The 17,395-nt window shown below is 30.8% G+C and overlaps 3 protein-coding genes and 1 long non-coding RNA gene across 9 annotated transcripts; 2 read left to right on the top strand and 2 right to left on the bottom strand.

The window, feature by feature from the left end:
* Positions 1 to 165: 165 nt before the first annotated feature.
* Positions 166 to 4,747, bottom strand: LOC100643280. The gene is made up of 7 exons (XM_003395206.4): positions 4,598 to 4,747; positions 4,199 to 4,250; positions 4,058 to 4,104; positions 3,942 to 3,975; positions 3,672 to 3,778; positions 3,485 to 3,597; positions 166 to 3,393 (listed from the first exon to the last, which is right to left on the bottom strand). Exons 1-7 carry the CDS (start codon positions 4,651 to 4,653, stop codon positions 3,131 to 3,133), a joined length of 672 nt encoding a protein of 223 aa, XP_003395254.2. The 5' UTR covers positions 4,654 to 4,747; the 3' UTR covers positions 166 to 3,130.
* A 107-nt stretch (positions 4,748 to 4,854) lies between these two features.
* On the top strand, positions 4,855 to 9,724 carry LOC100651559 (bis(5'-adenosyl)-triphosphatase enpp4). Of its 6 annotated transcripts, none has more exons than XM_048405148.1 (10): positions 4,855 to 4,990; positions 5,489 to 5,718; positions 5,800 to 6,040; positions 6,151 to 6,249; positions 6,326 to 6,689; positions 6,773 to 6,982; positions 7,075 to 7,329; positions 7,390 to 7,486; positions 8,813 to 8,884; positions 9,023 to 9,724. In XM_048405148.1, exons 2-10 carry the CDS (start codon positions 5,606 to 5,608, stop codon positions 9,132 to 9,134), a joined length of 1,563 nt encoding a protein of 520 aa, XP_048261105.1. In that variant the 5' UTR covers positions 4,855 to 4,990; positions 5,489 to 5,605; the 3' UTR covers positions 9,135 to 9,724. The 6 variants fall into 6 exon arrangements, with proteins under 6 accessions (XP_048261105.1, XP_048261107.1, XP_048261109.1 ...); XM_048405150.1 differs by having other exon boundaries at positions 4,930 to 5,033; XM_048405152.1 differs by lacking the exon at positions 4,855 to 4,990 and adding an exon at positions 5,012 to 5,151.
* A 300-nt stretch (positions 9,725 to 10,024) lies between these two features.
* Positions 10,025 to 17,395, top strand: LOC100652036 (transmembrane protease serine 9). Its single transcript, XM_020862783.2, has 14 exons — positions 10,025 to 10,208; positions 10,392 to 10,477; positions 11,300 to 11,389; positions 11,883 to 12,185; positions 12,344 to 12,445; positions 12,517 to 12,653; positions 13,001 to 13,156; positions 14,141 to 14,193; positions 14,377 to 14,462; positions 15,298 to 15,387; positions 15,872 to 16,174; positions 16,332 to 16,433; positions 16,505 to 16,641; positions 17,014 to 17,395. The coding sequence occupies exons 1-14, from the start codon at positions 10,201 to 10,203 to the stop codon at positions 17,170 to 17,172; spliced, it is 1,812 nt and encodes a 603-aa protein (XP_020718442.1). The 5' UTR covers positions 10,025 to 10,200; the 3' UTR covers positions 17,173 to 17,395.
* LOC125384952 lies at positions 10,728 to 10,981 on the bottom strand. Its single transcript, XR_007223812.1, has 2 exons — positions 10,841 to 10,981; positions 10,728 to 10,760 (listed from the first exon to the last, which is right to left on the bottom strand). It is a non-coding gene; the product is annotated as an uncharacterized LOC125384952 (long non-coding RNA).

Here is a 17,395-nt window from a genome sequence, read left to right as displayed (position 1 = left end):
ACTGCATATTATGACCTATTTTAAGCTTCAATATAATAATAAACATCTACAATTTTTTGCATTATAAATATACAAAAATAAAGTATCATGGGACCATACTAAACATGGTTTCATTATATTCATATGTAATAGTTAATTAAAGGGAAATTAAAAATACGAGGGTACTCGGGTAGAAAGTACACCTTGTTTGTCATTTCTTCTTGCATGTACATAAAAATATAATAAAGTAATTATTTACTAAAGCATATAAACATATTCATTTTAACATCTATCATAACATAATAGTTTTCTTTTTAATTCATGTTCACATTCAACTTTATACTCGTTGGCCGATTTTTATATGCTGAATAAACATAATATGATAACCCTTAAAAAGAATTCGTATATCGAACAGAAACATGAATGAAAATGTATCTCATAAGGTCATGTGCAATATTAAATTTAAAAACGATTCGTCATTGATGATAAATAAAATTTATGCAATTTATTGCATTTTATGCTATGATTCTATATGAAATTCCATTTAAACAAATAAAGATACTAATACAAGATACCGTGTTTTATAACGGTTTTATTACATATTTTATTTAATTATATCAATATTAATAATTGTATTGAATACGTAAGCAAACGATGTACAGTATTGATTTTTACATATCGCAAACCCACAATGAAATGTGAAAGGCTGTGCACGAAATATAAATATTATTTCGATCTCTAATGCTAGGCGCAGATAAATATATTCTTAAAGCCAACAGTGATAAATTTTGTTTACAACTTCAAAACTGATATAATTATAAATTAGTCCTCTATACGTGAAACATATATATAACGCTATTCAATATTTGGAGTCGAAAAATATCAATTAATTCTAGGATTAAATACAAAAATCGATCGATTGAAGTCAAATTCGCTATATAATCATAACTTACATAAAATAATCGTTTCATTACAAAGTATTAGCCATGAAAAGATTTAATACTGAAAATATTTTTGGTCCCTATTATGACGGAGCACTTAAAATTGTTGGAAATTATACTTTTGTATACACATTCGCTAAATAAACATTTGACAAATAATAAAAAATAATAAGCTTCTTGACACATATTTTGTACAGCACTAATTTGCGAAAACGAGAAAAGACAAGTTGCGTTTGAATTTAATATTCTTTGCCAATATTTTTTACATTAGAATCATCGAAGTATCAACTTTACTTAACTCTCATATAAATAATGTATTCATCATTTTTTTATTGATATAGAAACAGATCGCAAGCGTTTTATAATCTTTCTCTTTTATCGTTTAAAGCACCTTTTCACTTTCCTCCATACTAATCAATACGCATCAGTTTGTATATTAGCATAGTGGACACATTTTGTGTTTAAGATTAACATAGGTATTAATGTTAAGCCACATATATTATGCTCAACTAATATTTCTGTGCGTTTATCATGCAATTTAATATAAACCTTTACAAACTTTACTTCTTTTTATTTATATATACATATATAATATGTATCACCAAAATTTAATTTCAATTTTTGGAATTTAAGATAAATTATGACGAGAGATAAAACCTCTGGAGTGCATAAACAGCCATGGCACTGAATCATTAACATACTGCATCTTTATCATTTAACATTTTCATTATCGTTAACGTTATTATTATCTATACGCTTGCTGCATATATTTTGATTCGCTCATGATGCAAATTATCAGCAAACTTATGATCTTACAAATTACGCAATTGTAAACGCAACAAAGTCGCAGACGTAATACAATCAAAGTTTACGAGCATATTAGCGAATTTTTATACGTTTTCTGTTTATTGTAAGGCAGCCTACCTCGGTTTGAAAACCATTTAACCATCGATAATCGACACTCTATCTATACTTGTAACCTAATCATCTCATAATAATTTAACTTCAGTAGAAACATGTTTTTGTACACCCAATATGTGTATCAACATTAATATTACATCGGTACCGCCTCATCCTCTCCCGCCCTCCCTTTCTCTCATTTCGGATTTTACGGAGATTCACAGAATTTCATTGTGACTAGACTTATTTAGACTATTTAATAGCCCTTCTTGTATAAAATATGGCTAATTATACCAACAACCAGCTACAAAAAAAATTCCCTCCGGAAAAAACTGATCATAATTTCACTCGCAAAAAATATATTGCATTGATAGCACCTGATACATTTTATTTTTAATTTCCGTCTTAAAATTTTTTTTCCTATCTAAGTTAAATAATGCAAAGTAAACTTTCCAAACATAAGAAAATTTATATTGTTACTATGATGATATGTACTGTTTAACCATTTGAAGCACAATTGGCCATTTATATAGGTCCTTTTTTGCTATGGTATTTGGATAGAAAATTCATCTTTTATATAAAATTAAAAAATGAAACAATTTTTCTTTACGTGTTACTTTTTTATGCTTCAAACGGTTAAAGTAGTATAATATGACACTGTATGACGGTATGTGTATGTAAAAAAACGAGATCAATATCGTTCACAGCAAACTAATCTAATGAAAGAAAAAATCTTTGGTTTAGAAATAAATAAGTAATATGAGTATTAGATAAAGTATTAAAATAATATTAAAAAATGAGGTTCTTTTAAAAGATGTGATACAAAAATTATCGATAAGAAGAAAGTTATTGTCTCGTGGAAGTCGAGCGAAATCAGAATAAAAGTATTCGAATACGTCGCAGAATTACACAATGCAATATATAATATCCTCATCTTTATTTTTTAAACTCAAGGTGAAATGAAATGAAAGAGTTTTTTACGAGTGTAAAAAATATATATATGCATAATATAAAAAATTCTCGTTTTTAGTTGGCAATTTTTTTTAGTAATAAACTGCTGAAAAGTATTAGCAGATAATATACCTTTCTTTAAAATCTATGTGAATTATATTAACTTATACATGTATGTATATATACCTTGAAACAATATAAATATATCTTCATATTGTTTCAACAATACAAATATTGAAACAATAAAATCTTTTTTTTTGCTTCCTAAAAGTACTTTATATATGTTAATTCCGTTGTGTACTCTTTTTTTGTAATACAAAAATACAAACAATCCTGTTTAATTGTAAATGCATTATTTATCAACTAGCATTAGTCCATTCTCCCGTTTCCTTTAATGCTCTATCTGTTAATCTTTCTATTTCAGTCAAAAGCTGTTCAGTCTCTAAATCAACACATACCATATCGGCTTCTACCGGATCCCATTCTAAACTATTTGGTGTCGACACCCTAGACCAAGGAGATGCTGTCAAGCTAGAGGGTTGGCTATTATTTATTGATGTTTGAGTTATAGAACCATCTGTACTCTCAACTTTTTCATTGTCTATAACTGGCAGAGGCATTCCTAAACATACAATAATTTTTTTTCCTTTTATATCTTGTAAATATATAATGTGTATAACTTTAGATGTTCATAATTAAAAACATTCCTTTACCTTCATGTTCCCATTCCAAATCTAATGATGAGCCAGGAGTGGAAGAAACGCATGTTTGTTGCTTCATTAATGTTCTTGCATCAAGAATTTGAAGTGGAGTATCTAGACCAGAACTAATAAAATATTTTATTGCAGTTAGTTACTGTTTTGTAGTGTACTGTTTTAGTGATTCAGATAGGCATTGTACCTTGTAGAAGCATCATTCCTAGAGTTTAATCTGGCATATTTATTAGTACCCTTTGACCATGCTCCATCTTCCAATAATTCCAATGTTACAGGAACCCCATGTTTTTTCTACAAATATATTATAAACATTGGAAACATTTTCTTGATAATAAGAAAGTAATAGTTAAATAGAGTCATTGAACAGTGTAATTAGAATTAATAATCACATTAATAAATAGACTTACTATGCTCAATAAAATATAAAAAAACTCTAATAGACTAATCCATTTACCTTGAACCGGTTTAAGGAGAGAAACGATAACAGGCTATCCAGGAAGCATAACAATGAAGCATGTAATTAATACAACAAAAATGAAACATTGCCCTAAGCTCAATACAATTTCTTACGTTTTTGATCCTCTAGGTTGGTCTACATCTCCTTTGTCATCTATAAACTATAAAAAATTGATTTTAAATAATGAATGACTTCATTATTTTATTATTAGCAGGATCATTAAAATCTTCGATCAACTGCAAAATTATATGTACCTCAACTTGTTCGTCTCCTTGGTAGGACATACTGGTGTGTCTTTGATAAAACCTTAAATTCAAATATATACTACATTAAAAAAAGAAGAAATATACATAATATAACAATGAAAACAGGTATATTTGACAAAATTAATAGACTGTTGATATTTATATATCTATGAGAAATTGATAGTTGCAAAAATATATAGAATGCATATAATATATAAAACTACATTAAATATCCAAAATAAAGTGCTTATTTAATAGGTAAAACAAATCTCTATTTAAGTTTAATTTCTTTAGCTATATTCATAGATATATGAAGTTGAATAAACATCCATAGTCTGGAGATGAATGTCAGATGAAGATACCTGAAAAGATGCATTTTTATTTTGAAATAAAAGGTACACTTCTAACCTGTACGATAAGGAGTCTGTAACTTTGGAAATGCAGCGGCCGAAACAGGCCCCCATGACCTGTTAACACACGGCGTATCGCCGTCATCTAACTGATGTAGGCGTTCAAATACCGATATTTAATTTTCACGTGATACGTGAAGGATAATGGGAATAAGAAATGATATTTCATACGAAGATAAGGATAATATCAAACGCGATTCATCTCCTTCGAATACAATGCATCGTAGCAGACCGTGGCTTCGAGCATCTGTCAGTCGCATAGCATACTTGAATACACTCTTGTCCGCTGGAGTTTTATTTAACACGCTTGCGTCCAAAAAACAAGTTCGCCAACATTCCAAAAACGAGAAAGGATTTCGTACAGAAACTAACTCAATTATTTTCTAACTATGTAAGAGCCAAAAAATCTGCTATCATTTTAAAACGTATTCGCTGTACGTTTATCTACGTGTAGATAGTAAAAGAATATTTAAGATTTCGTTGAGTTCGCTTTAGTATTCGTATTTAAAGTATATGTTCGTTTAACAAGTTCGTCGGCGCAAAAAGATAGTGGTATGATTAGTATAGAGTAGAAAGGGTTGTGTCATTACTTTATATATAGTTTTATAGTTCATGAGAAATGAGGGAGCGTTTAGTATTTGGCAAACGGTGTCCGTGAATAGGAATTAACTAATGTTTCTAATATTTTTTTTATCATGTGAAACAACCATCTGGTCATTTTCAATTGGTATCATTCGATGGAATTTTTTAGAAACTATCAAATCGCGAAATTATGTCTATGTGTACGATCGGATAGATTGATTCAGAAATAAGATCTTTTTTATTAAAAAAATATATATACTTACTGTGGCAGTTATCAATAACTGGATATTTTTAACTTTCAATCCAGGTCGAAGAAGATTCATTACTGAAATGCTTTTAAAAGCATGAAGGAGATAGAATAATTATCATTAGCTAAGCACGATAACGATTCTTCTTGTTAAAGAACGATTTATACACGTTCACTATGAATTCTGTAACCATATTTACTTCGTTACTTGTTATGTTACTTAGTGTGAAGCATGGATTATTGATATCGCAACATCCAAAGTTGTTAGTAATATCATATGATGCATTCAGGTATTTTAGATGTTATTACTCTTTAATTTTTACTTGTATGTAAACGATTGGTTTAATTGAATAATTTTTTTTGTTTCATAGGTATGACTATTTTGACAGAACACCATTTATGAATAAACTGAAACATGAAGGCACATATGCGGATTACATGATGAATATTTTTGTCACAAAAACATTTCCTAATCATCATACAATGGCCACAGGATTGTATGCAGAAACACATGGAGTTGTGGATAATGAATTTTATGATCCTGCTTCAGGAAATACAACAAAATATTCATATAATTTGTATCATTATGATAATAGAATTCTTCCTATTTGGGTATGTGACAAGTATGACACATAAATACATACATTATTTTGGTCATCGTACTAGTCATATTTATTGTATTTTATACATATTTTATAGAACTACTTTGTATGTTTGTTTAGACTGTTAACCAAAAGGCTGGTGCACAAAGAAGAAGTGGTACAATGATGTGGCCTGGTGGCATTTATGAATATCAAGGAATCTCCCCTACGTTTGCTCAGGTATATATCTTTGACTATACTCTATTGAAAATATATAATTATTAGAATATGAATAATTAATTTTTAATTCTATCAGAATTTTAATGAGACTGTACCTTGGGAAGAAAGAATTGATACCTTGATATCATGGTTTGTACATCCTATACATCCAATAAATTTTGGAATATTATACATTGAAGAGCCAGATTATCATGGTCATGTGATTGGAATAAAAGGACCTCAATTTGATGATATTCTTAGGAAGTTAGATAATATAACTAGATATCTTCACAATAAGATAGAATACCATGGTTTACATGATCTTAATGTTGTTCATTTGAGTGATCATGGAATGGCAACTGTTAAGTTAGACAGGATAATAGATCTAACAAAGTATATTAACAGCACTGATTACAAATTTGTGGGTACTTCACCAGGATTACACATTTTCCCTAATCCTGGTATGTTGATTCATCATATGAACTATTAAGTTTGTTTAAATTATTAATAAGAGATTAAAAAAATAAATAAGTAAATTTTTTAGGCAAAGAAGAAATAATTTATCAGAAATTAAAGCAAGCAGCATTGAAATCGAAGACGTTTAGAGTTTTCAAAAGGAATGAAATTCCAAAAAAATATCACTATGGAAATAATACGCGTGTTGGTCCTATCTTTGTCATTGCTGAAATTGGATATGCATTTCAAAATCTCCTTGATAACATAGAATATTATAAAAAAAAGTTCAATATTACAGGTAGAATATAATTCATAACACAGAATTACTAATTAAAGTATATATTAAAAATTAAAGATATATATTAAATTTTATGGGGTATTTATGTTTAGTAACCAGTGATTCAGAATTTGGTCTTCATGGCTACGATAATGAGGCTATAGAAATGCATCCTTTCTTCTTCGCAAATGGTCCTGCATTTATGCCTAAGTGCAAACTCGAACCTTTTAATAATCTAGATTTATTTCCGCTATTTTGTAAAATACTCGATCTACAATGTCCCATAGGGAATGGTACTATATCACATCTAACCAAGTGCCTTAAGAAACATCAACAGGATATCACAGTGATCGCGTATCGACTGATATGTAAGTAAACATTATGCGTCATTGTTATGCACAGTTATTTACCATCTTCTATTAATTCAGTTGTAGCCACTACAATATCTATGACACTGGTAGTAATTATAGGAGCAATAATAATGTTCTATATGAGGAAACGGCAAGTAGGAGCAAAAAGTTACAGGTAAATCAAAGTATATGTTATTCGTGATTTGAAGAAAAAGTTAAGTTACTAATTTGGAATTTTTTGATAAATAACTATAAGAAATGTATTTGATTTCGGGTTTGCCAGAAATTGAAGTTTAAGAAACATTTTAATTATACAATATTGATATTTTGATTTTTCAGGAGATATTATCCGGTGGATGGGTAATATGTAAAAAATATCAAGCAATATATGAATTTTCATATTGCATAGAGATAACAAAATGAATTCAAAAAAATGACGACACAGTAATAAGAAATAGCATCGTGATGAAGAATACATAAACATAATTTCATTTTTTATAAATAAAGTTATATTGTTTCAAACTTTGAAATATAGCAAAACGTTTAATTAGAATTTTAATCTTTTTAAACAATTATTATTTTAGAATTAATTTTAACACTTAGTCAACCGAATAGGGAGATCTCTCCCCTCTGTGAAGTACATCGCTGCGTGACCTAACGGGGAGATCTCCCTTTTTGACTTCAGCAATGCGTTTTCTTTTTTTTTTTTTTTTTATTATTAGTTATTGTTTACCTTGTATTCTTCCGAATTAATTGGGTCACTTTTCTGCTTTTATAAGGTACAGTATATCATAAAATACACCAGTTTAGTGGTGTTAAATTGAAAAGTTACACTATCAGTTATGACTAAATGAAGTTATAATTGAACGATATCACACTGTACAAAAAATATTAAAATGCATTATGAATTTTTAATTTCATGTTCAAATCGTTTTATTTATTTTTAGTCATTTTTAATGCTTTTAATTTTACCTATATTTTTTAATACTTTTAATATATACTTTTAATTTGATGTTTTGTATAAACAATATGTGAAATCGTTAAACAAAATCATTATCGCAAAATATAATTGACTTAAATAATTTTTAGATTTCTTTGTTTTTTAAATAATGAATATTAGTTCTTGATACTTGGAAAAATGCGCGGTAGACAGCGTATAAGTGACTTATCCATTGCAGTGAGAGACGTATAGCTCGCTGTGGTGCGCGCGGTTGACTAAGTGTTAATTGTATCGTACATATTTTTAAATCCGTGCAAGGACATATGTAATTTTAAACTAGTTAGTATTAGGAAATTACTAAATATGAATAGTACGTGAAAAGTTGCAATGTAATAACTATCAAAGCACAATAAGAATAAATTCTTTAGTAAAAAACGAAAGCTACATTTCTCATTTATATGTTTACAAAGAAATCCGTAATAAAAAGGAGTTGCTTCCTAACACTTTTCTTCCTTATAATGCCAATGTCAATAATAACCAGGTTCGACTTTTTGTTTTTAGAAGAATACTGGAAGATTTGGAAGCACAGTACCATTGGGATGAAAATCACGATATTGAAAATGATACTTGCAAGTAAATTTCCAAAAAATTTGTTTTCAAGTTTTTGCTTTCTATTTCACATTAAAAGAGAGGGGTGCTTTCTTTTTCTGCAAGACAAAACAAAATCATACGTATTAATAAATCATGTTAATAATTTATTTCTCTTTTCAGATTAAACAATTTTCCAGATTTATTCGTAATTTCATGCTACGCGAAGAATAGACTTTCACATGCATATAAAGGAAATATTAAGTATAGGAAAACTCTTTTTCATTGTAGGTGACATATACTTCATTTATTGCGCGGTTGTATGTATTTTTGAACACATATAAATGAGAAACTATTCCTGTGATAAAAAAGGAAGCAAAATTGATATCTTTGAATGACTTTAAATAACGTATATAAACTTATGAACAATCAGTCATCATTAATTCGTATTTTAGGTGTACACACAGATTTATTAGATCTTCCATAAAATGTACTTCCTGTACGAATCTTTTATTCTTCCAATTTTTGCGATACTATGTCTTATATAATAACTGTATGTATTAAACATAATATGAATGATTCGAAAATTGCCTCGAACGACATTAATTGTCTTTCTACTTATAACAATACCGTAAATTATTACACGTAAAAGTGGAAGAATACTATACATGTGTGAATTATTTATTGTTTTAATCCAAATCATAACAGTATAATCAGTATGGTCAGTATTATTCTAGAAATTAGATTCTAACATAATTTATTCTATAAGCAGGATATTTTACAAAATTCAACTTACAGATCAAACTTACTTATTATAATAGTGCACCACCAATATCAAAATTCGTATGTAAATAAATCAGTTGTAAATAAATGATATAATCGTAACATCATCGTCTTTTTTCTTTCATCAGAATTATAGTAGCAGGTACTCATTCTTTTAATTTGTAACACGACGAGATAGCTTTACAAAGATTCCGTGAGCGTGTCAACGGGGGTACTTAAAATATTCGTGGGAAAATACAGGAGAGGTACCATGTACTATTCGTTGTTCATTGGTTTTTGATAATTCCGTGCCAACAAATCAATCACTTTTAAGATCAATTAAAGTTGTACGTGCAACACGAGCAGCTTTTATCGTAGAAGTAACTTTTATGTGTATTACGTACAAAAGTTTTTATTTCTGTTGTGTACCACGTTATTTCTATTTTGTGAATTTTAGTAGTACAGCTATTGATAATGCGCGATAAAATATGCTATATAATTGATAATCATAAGTAATAATTGCAAGTGAAGTGACAAGGTGATGGTATAAATAGGTGCTTAGATGGACGTTGGTAAAAGTGTATCTTTATTTTTCAAGAATGGACAGGTAAGTAGGAACCTGTATATAATAAGATTCGAATTAATAGAGAGAGTTTTGTTATAAATCACTGAACCATCCTATGCGCGATCGTGCTTCGTTTCTGATGTAAATTCGACATATCATGCGAACTAAGCTTCTTTTATTGCTATCAGTTCCGCGTCCTTTCAATTCGTCACTGTTTTATTTTAGGACAATGTCGGGCTTCAAGATGCTGTATCTATGTTTGGCGTTAATTGTCCTCCTACATGCATTAGTTCACGAGGCGTCTGTTGAAGGTTTGCACTTTAAGTTGTCTTTTTCCATGTACATCAGATTCCAGTATGGTCCCATGAAATCATGTCGACTTTACGATGATATTTTTCTATCGAGGATCGAATTATAATCGTGTAGCAAACAATACGTACCTACAATTATCTACGTATATTCGTCTTTCCGGGTATCGCACACCAATTGCTAAGTCCGAGTCGATCGAGAATCAGAAAAGTAATCCATATCTTGCGCGGGAAAGTACACAACGAAATTTACCCAGAGGCAAATACGTATCCTCCGATGTATTTTCTGAAGAACCAATCGATGATAACAATATTTGATGTAAAGTAATATAAGCGTTCGATCGTAGCAAGAACATTTGTGATTACGTTATTTCGAGGTGTCAGGATTTACTGTGCATCTGAAGGAACGAGACAAGAGAACATTAACTAAGACTTCACATTTGTATAAACTCCCAAGCTTTTTATTTAATGGCTGACGAAGTTAATTATAATATAAGAATATTCCAGACACATACTTCATACTTTCGGACTTCATATTTTCTATTTTCGTGTTGTCGTCGTGCTAATAACTATATGTTATAGTATAAAAATAAATATCTACGTTATGAAGATGAATAAAGTATCTGCAGTGTAACTATATTGTTAATGATAGGAGAAGCGTGTAATCGGACGGTATACGATGTGAACGAAGTATCAGGAGTAATGTATCATAAAACATTATTATGAAAAGTTTTAATCAATTCGTTGACCAGAGAAGACGAATTAATTCGTCATACTACTGTCAATTCCCTAAAAATAATAATTTAATCTATAAATTTTTTATAGCAACCTCGTATGGGCCCTTGCGTCCACCACACTGTGGTTTTAGCAACATTACGCATGCCAGGGTGGTTGGTGGTAAACCAGCTAAACTTGGTACGTTTCATCTCTTTCTTTCCGATTAATAATAAGCGATTTACTGCGAAGCCTGAACTTTAAAGGCACTAAACAGCATATCGAAATACGTCTCAATTACAATAAATAATAAGTTCAATAAATTACTTATTAATTTGAATTATTTCTTTCTTTTACTTCACGTTAGAAAGGCTATCTTTCTACTTGAAATTAAAAATCAACATATGAGTAATGAATGTGGATAGCGATCAAAAAGTATTCAGGATGAAATTACATATTTGAACTTTATAGTTCAGTATAGTTCAAGTAGAAGTTATGTAGAATTACATAATAATTTTTATTCCAATGAAGTCAAAATTTAATTTCTCTCTTAATCAAATTTCTATTTGAGAGTATTTGTACGTATGTAGTTATCGTATTCTGCATGATCGAATGTCCAATGGATAACAATAGTTTCTAACTCATCACGCGAGAAAAAGTATGTATGTTCACACATATAACTATTGCGTTTTAGGTGCTTGGCCATGGATGGTTGCATTAGGTTTTCGTACTTCTAGACGCCCAAAGAATGATCCAGACTGGAAGTGCGGAGGTTCCCTGATATCAGCTAGGCATGTTCTAACAGCAGCACATTGTGCAATACACCGTTCATTGTACGTGGTTCGTATCGCGGATTTAAATCTAAAACGAGATGACGACGGAGCGCATCCTATTCAAATGGGACTCGAATCCAAACTAATTCATCCGAATTATACTTTCCTGGAACACCATGATGATATAGCTATTCTTAAATTGGAGAGAGATGTACCATTTTCGGGTAAGTCGTCAAATATTGCTGAGTTTCTAATATTCATGCTATGGAGTATTACTAAACTATCATTTCTTTCAATTTTTTTAGCATAAAACATGTAAAATTCTTTCTCATACTTTTCGTCAACCGTTTCCTTCGCTATCATTTATTTCCTCATTTTTCAGACTACATACGTCCCATTTGTCTCCCCATAGAGGAGTCCCTTCGAAATAACAACTTCATGGGCTACAACCCCTTCGTTGCTGGATGGGGAAGATTAAAATATAGTAAGCGATACTAATTTTATAATAAAATTAAACAGTTTCAGTTTTAAATGTCTTTCTCATTTTCTTCGCAGACGGACCACGAAGTGATGTATTAATGGAAGTACAAGTACCAGTGGTTAGCAACGCCGTATGCCAAAAGGCTTATAGCGACGCTTCTGATACAGTAATATGCGCCGGATACACTGAGGGTGGAAAGGATTCTTGTCAAGTAATTAAATTACAGATTTAATATAAATTATACGGTGTCTGAAGACACGTCAATTCGAATCAACATCAAATCGACGTCTTAAACATTAAAAATGATAGATAAACACAATTTAATATTTTTGCCCATTTCTCACACAACATTACGGTATTTAATCTCATTTCCTTCTAATCTTAGTTTTACTCAAAATACATATAATGCGTACATTATAAACTGAAATATTTCAATATATAAAGTAATGATAGATTATTACTGTATGTAAGTATAATTTCAATATAACTCGATTGAAATATTTCAACTTTGATTAAAAGCTTTAAGCATTAAAATTAAAAATGTAACAATCGTTCCAGGGTGACAGCGGAGGACCACTGATGATACCACAAAACTTCACCTTTTATGAAATAGGTGTTGTGTCTTATGGTCATGAGTGCGCTTTACCTAGATATCCTGGTGTTTACACTAGGGTCACGTCCTACCTCGATAGCTTTATCCTCCCAGCGTTGAAATAATATAATTATTATTAGTGCATAAATATCATTTTTGGCGTACGAAAAGTAAAGTTGGAATTTATTATTGTGGTGATTAGAGGCAGCTCAAATTTATATTGGTTTGTACGTTACGTGTTATAGCCTTAAAATGCACGAAATATACCTTTGAAACGACACTAATTTTTTAGGCACGCTACAGGTCCTTTTTTTGATGGTAATAATAAATCAATTTTTGCAAAGATTTTGTATTATATCTAGAAGAAACAGTTCTTTAATAGTCACGCATTCAATAAAACCGCAAAGTCCAGTTTGTAATCAACTGTCTGGTCTATACTTCTTTCCTCCGTCAATCTGCTCACAAATCGTGAGTGTTTGAACGCGTATACTAATCATATCTATACCGAAAGTAAAGCAGAAAGAATACTATGCACGATATATCAGAGAATATATTGAAGATTTATTACGATTATAAAGGAATATAAGGGTTACAATGGCAACGAAACACTCGTTTACGTTTTTAATAATTTGTATGTCCCCAGCTTTCTAAAAACTAATATATGTATTATGGGATACAGGCTTTCTCTCTGACGTAAAAAATCTGATGATCGTAAATCATAACTTAGAATATTTTGATTAGTGGAACCGTAAGATATTTGCTGGATTCTGCGAATGTGAAAACATAGGGAATTCCATCGAAATATTCGTGGGAAAATACAGGGGGGTGCCTCGTACTATTCGTTGTTGATTGGTTTTCATTAATTCCGTGCCAACAAATCAATCACTTTTAAAATCAGTTGAAGTTGCACGTGCCACACGAGCAGCTTTTATCGTAACTTTTATGTGATGTGTTACGTACAAAAGTTTTTATTTCTGTTGCCACGTTATTTCCGTTTTGTGAGTTTTAGTAGTACAGCTATTGATAATGTGCGATAAAATATACCATATAATGGACAATTGTAAGTGATAATTGCAAATGAAGTGACATGGTTATGGTATAAATAGGTGCTTAGTTGGACGTTGGTAAAAGTATATCTTTATTTTTCAAGAATGGAAAGGTAAGTAGGAACCTGTATATAATAAGATTCGAATTGATAGAGAGAGTTTTGTTATAAATCACTGAACCATCCTATGCGCGATCGTGCTTCGTTTCTGATGTAAATTCAACATATCATGCGAACTAAGCTTCTTTCATTGCTATCAGTTCCGTGTCCTTTCAATTCGTCACTTTTTTATTTTAGGACAATGTCGGGCTTCAAGATGCTGTATCTATGTTTGGCGTTAATTGCCCTCCTGCATGCATTAGTTCACGAGGTGTCTGCTGAAGGTTTGCACTTTAAGTTGTTTTTTTCCATGTACATCAGATTCCAGTATGGTCCCATGAAATCATGTTGATTTTAAGATGATATTTTTCTATCAAGGATCCAATTATCATCGTATAGCAAACAATACGTACCTACAATTATCTACGTATATTCGTCTTTCCGGGTATCGCACACCAATTGCTAAGTTCGAGTCGATCGAGAATCAGAAAAGTAATCCATATCTTGCGCGGGAAAGTACACAACGAAATTTACCCAGAGGCAAATACGTATCCTTCGCTGTATTTTTTGAAGAATCAATCGATGATAACAATATTTGATGTAAAATAACATAAGCGTTTGATCGTAGCAGGAACGTTTATGATTACGTTACTTCGAGGTCTCAGGATTTATTGGGCACCTAGAAGGAACGAGACAAGAGAACGTTACCGGGGACTTCACATTTTTATAAATTTCCAAGCTCTTTATTTATTTATTTATTTAATGGATGATAAAGTTAATTATAATATAGGGATATTCCAGACACATGTTTCATACTTCCGGACTTCATATTTTCTATTTTCGTGTTGTCGTCGTGCTAATAACTATATGTTATAGTATAAAAATAAATATCTACGTTATGAAGATGAATAAAGTATCTGCAGTGTAACTATATTGTTAATGATAGGAGAAGCGTGTAATCGGACGGTATACGATGTGAACGAAGTATCAGGAGTAATGTATCATAAAACATTATTATGAAAAGTTTTAATCAATTCGTTAACCAGAGAAGACGAATTAATTCGTCATTCTACTGTCAATTCCTTAAATATAATAATTTAATCTATAAATGTTTTATAGCAACCTCGTATGGGCCCTTGCGTCCACCACATTGTGGTTTCAGCAACGTTACGCACAATAGGATTGTTGGTGGTAAACCAGCTAAACTTGGTACGTTTCATCTCTTTCTTTCCGATTAATAATAAGCGATTTACTGCGAAGCCTGAACTTTAAAGGCACTAAACAGCATATCAAAATACGTCTCAATTACAATAAATAATAAGTTCAATAAATTACTTATTAATTTGAATTATTTCTTTCTTTTACTTCACGTTAGGAAAGCTATCTTTCTACTTGAAATTAAAAATCAATATAAAGGTAACAGATGTGGATGGCGATCAAAAAGTGTTCAAGAAGAAATTACATATTTGAAATTAATAGTTCAGCATAGTTCAAGTAGAAGTTATGTAGAATTACATAATAATTTTTATTCCAGTAAAGTTAAAATTTAATTTCTCTCTTTATCAAATCTCTATTTGAGAGCATTTTACGTATGTACCTATCGTCTTCTACATGATCGAATATCGAATAGATAATAATAGTTTTTACGCGAGAAAAATTGTGTATGTTCGCAACTATAACTATTGCGTTTTAGGAGCTTGGCCATGGATGGTTGCATTAGGTTTTCGCAACTACACAAACCCAGAGGCGGGTCCGGAATGGCATTGCGGTGGTTCGCTGATATCGGCTAGGCATGTTTTGACCGCAGCACATTGTGCAATACACAATGATTTGTACGTGGTTCGTATCGCGGATTTAAATCTAAAACGAGATGACGATGGAGCGCATCCTATTCAAATGGGATTCGAATCTAAACTAATTCATCCTAATTATATTTCCGGACAATACTCCCACGATATCGCTATTCTTAAATTGGAGAGAGATGTACCATTTTCGGGTAAGTCGTAAAATATTGCTGAGTTTCCAATATTCATGCTATGGAGTATTACTAAACTATCATTTCTTTCAATTTTTTATCATAAAACATGTAAAATTCTTTCTCATACTTTTCGTCAACCGTTTCCTTCGTTATCATTTATTTCCTCATTTTTCAGACTACATACGTCCCATTTGTCTTCCCATAGAGGAGTCCCTTCGGAATAACAACTTCGTGGGCTATAATGCCTTTGTTGCTGGATGGGGAAGATTAGAATTTGGTAAGCGATACTAATTTTATAATAAAACTGAACAGTCCTAGTCTTAAATGTCTTTCTCATTTTCTTCGTAGACGGACCATATAGTGATGTATTAATGGAAGTACAAGTGCCAGTACTTAGCACAGCCGAATGTCAACAGGCTTATCCCGGCGTTTCTGATAAAGTAATATGCGCCGGATACGCTGAGGGTGGAAAGGATGCTTGTACGGTAATTAAATTACAGATTTAATATAAATTATACGATGTCTGAAGACACGTCAATTCGAATCAACATCAAGTCGACGTCTTAAACATTAAAAATAATAGATAAACACAATTTAATATTTTTGCCCACTTCTCACACAACATTACGATATGTAATCTCATTTCCTTCCAGTATTAGTTTTACTCAGAATACATATAATGCGTACATCATAAACTGAAATATTTCAATAATAAATATTTCAATAATAAATATAATAATAAATACTTCAATAAAGTAATGATAGATTATTACTGTATGAAAGTATGATTTCAATATAACTCGAGTGAAATATTTCAACTTTAAGCATTAAAATTAAAAATGTAACAATCGTTCCAGGGTGACAGCGGAGGACCACTGATGATACCACAAAACTTCACCTTTTATGAAATAGGTATTGTGTCTTTTGGTTATCTCTGCGGTTTACCTGGATATCCTGGCGTTTACACTAGGGTCACGTCCTATCTCGACAGCTTTATTCTCCCAGCGTTGAAATAATACAATTATTAAGGTTTATATCATTTTCCGCGTACAAAAAAGAAAAAGTTGGACTATACTACTGTAGCTAGTTGGACTACACTACTATAGCTATAGAGGTAGCTCAAATTTATAATTTTTTCTTTTATATCACGAATTATAGTGTTAGAATGCGCAAAATATGACTTTTAAATGACATTAATTTTTCATGCTTCTCTTTGTTTGATGGTAATAATAAATCAAC

This window comes from Bombus terrestris, chromosome 4 (genome assembly GCF_910591885.1).
Source record: "Bombus terrestris chromosome 4, iyBomTerr1.2, whole genome shotgun sequence".
NCBI classification, from domain to species: domain Eukaryota; kingdom Metazoa; phylum Arthropoda; class Insecta; order Hymenoptera; family Apidae; genus Bombus; species Bombus terrestris.
Note: the sequence above shows the minus strand (reverse complement) of the source record. Positions and strands in the feature narration are given on the sequence as shown.

Coding starts and splice junctions, on each gene's coding strand:
- LOC100643280 (XM_003395206.4), bottom strand. CDS start 4,653: ATGGGGGCCTGTTTCGGCCGCTGCATTTCCAAAGTTACAGACTCCTTA. Junction 4,105..4,198: donor AAGGAGACGAACAAGTTGAG/GTACATATAATT, acceptor AATTTTTTATAG/TTTATAGATGACAAAGGAGA. Junction 3,976..4,057: donor CAACCTAGAGGATCAAAAAC/GTAAGAAATTGT, acceptor CTTCCTGGATAG/CCTGTTATCGTTTCTCTCCT.
- LOC100651559 (XM_048405148.1), top strand. CDS start 5,606: ATGAATTCTGTAACCATATTTACTTCGTTACTTGTTATGTTACTTAGT. Junction 6,250..6,325: donor TCTCCCCTACGTTTGCTCAG/GTATATATCTTT, acceptor TAATTCTATCAG/AATTTTAATGAGACTGTACC. Junction 7,330..7,389: donor GATCGCGTATCGACTGATAT/GTAAGTAAACAT, acceptor CTATTAATTCAG/TTGTAGCCACTACAATATCT.
- LOC100652036 (XM_020862783.2), top strand. Junction 13,157..14,140: donor TTATCCTCCCAGCGTTGAAA/TAATATAATTAT, acceptor TGGTATAAATAG/GTGCTTAGTTGGACGTTGGT. Junction 14,194..14,376: donor TATTTTTCAAGAATGGAAAG/GTAAGTAGGAAC, acceptor TTTTTATTTTAG/GACAATGTCGGGCTTCAAGA.